Raw genomic sequence first — 1,350 nt, forward strand, 5'->3', positions numbered from 1 at the left:
TGAAATGCCCCTCAATCCGATCCTAGAAGTTGAATTATTTGATGTTTGGGGCAATGATTTCATGGGACCTTTTCCTCCTTCGTGTGGGAACAAATTCATATTAATGGTTATAGATTATGTAAGCAAGTGGGTAGAAGCAGTTGTTTTACCCACTAATGATGCTAAGGTGGTTATAAAATTTTTAAAGAGGAACATATTAACCAGATATGGAACCCCACGTTGTCTCATCAGCGACGGAGGGAAAAATTTCATCAACTGCCAACTTGAGAAGTTGTTGGAGAAATATTGAGTCAAACACAAAGTTGCAAGCCCATATCATCCACAAACCAGTGGTCTCATTGAAGTCTCTAACCGAGAGGTTAAGAGAATTTTAGAGAAGGTAGTTGATCTTTCTCGAAAAGACTGGTCTCTCAAGTTAGAGAGGCATTATGGGCTTACAGAACAGCATATAGAACACCCTTAGGGTGTTCCCCATACAGATTGATATTTGGCAAAGCTTGCCACCTCCCCCTCGAACTGGAGCACAAGGCTTACTGGGCAGTCCAAACCCTCAACATGGATGAAAAAACAGCTGGAGAGAAGAGATTGCTGCAACTCGAAGAATTAGAGAAGTTCAGAGGGAACACACACGAAAATCATAAATTGTACAAGGAGAAGATGAAGAAGTGGCACGATAAAAGGATCAGGAACAGAGATCTCAAAATCGGTCAGAAGGTGCTACTCTTCAACTCCAGACTCAGATTGTTCCCAGGTAAACTCAAATCAAGATGGACTGGGCCATATCAAATTGTTAACGATGCAGGAAATGGAACTTTTGAAATCCAAGGTTCAGAACATGGTCGTTCCTTCAAGGTAAATGGGCACAGGTTAAAACTATACAATGATGAAACCTTTGATGAAAAAGAGGAAAGTATCCCTCTTTCTGAATCCCTTTGAGAGGTAAGTACCATGTCTAGCTAAAGACATTAAACTAAGTGCTGACTGGGAGGCAACCCAGTAGATACATTTGCTCTCTGACAAAGAGCAAAGTTTTGGGGTGGTTATCCATAACCACATAGCTCCCAAAAAGGAGGGAACGTCTGATGTTCCTCTCCAAAAAGTCCAAATAAAGTACGTTCCGTTCCAGGAACATAGTTTTGGGGTGGTCCCTAACCACACCTCCACAATGAAAAGGAGAAAACCCTCCTATCTATCTTAGCTTAGTTTAGTTTTCAATTCTGTTTTTAATTTAGTTTCTTTCTGTTCCCTTGTAATTAATCTTTTTGAAATAGAAAAGACTTTTTTTGATCAAACTGTTTGGTATATGCATGCATTTCAATTATAGTATTAAGACTGTCCAATTCTTTTGGA

At 39.8% G+C, this 1,350-nt stretch overlaps 1 protein-coding gene across 1 annotated transcript; it reads left to right on the top strand.

Annotated features, from left to right (window-relative positions):
* The first annotated feature begins 555 nt into the window (after nt 1-555).
* On the top strand, nt 556-936 carry LOC133311071 (uncharacterized). Its single transcript, XM_061512084.1, has one exon. It carries the CDS (start codon nt 556-558, stop codon nt 934-936), a length of 381 nt encoding a protein of 126 aa, XP_061368068.1.
* The last annotated feature ends 414 nt before the right edge of the window (nt 937-1,350 follow it).

The sequence above is a fragment of the Gastrolobium bilobum genome, unplaced genomic scaffold (assembly GCF_033153095.1).
Source record: "Gastrolobium bilobum isolate Gb01-03AN ecotype WA unplaced genomic scaffold, APGP_CSIRO_Gbil_v1 utg54411, whole genome shotgun sequence".
Classification (NCBI taxonomy): Eukaryota; Viridiplantae; Streptophyta; class Magnoliopsida; order Fabales; family Fabaceae; genus Gastrolobium; species Gastrolobium bilobum.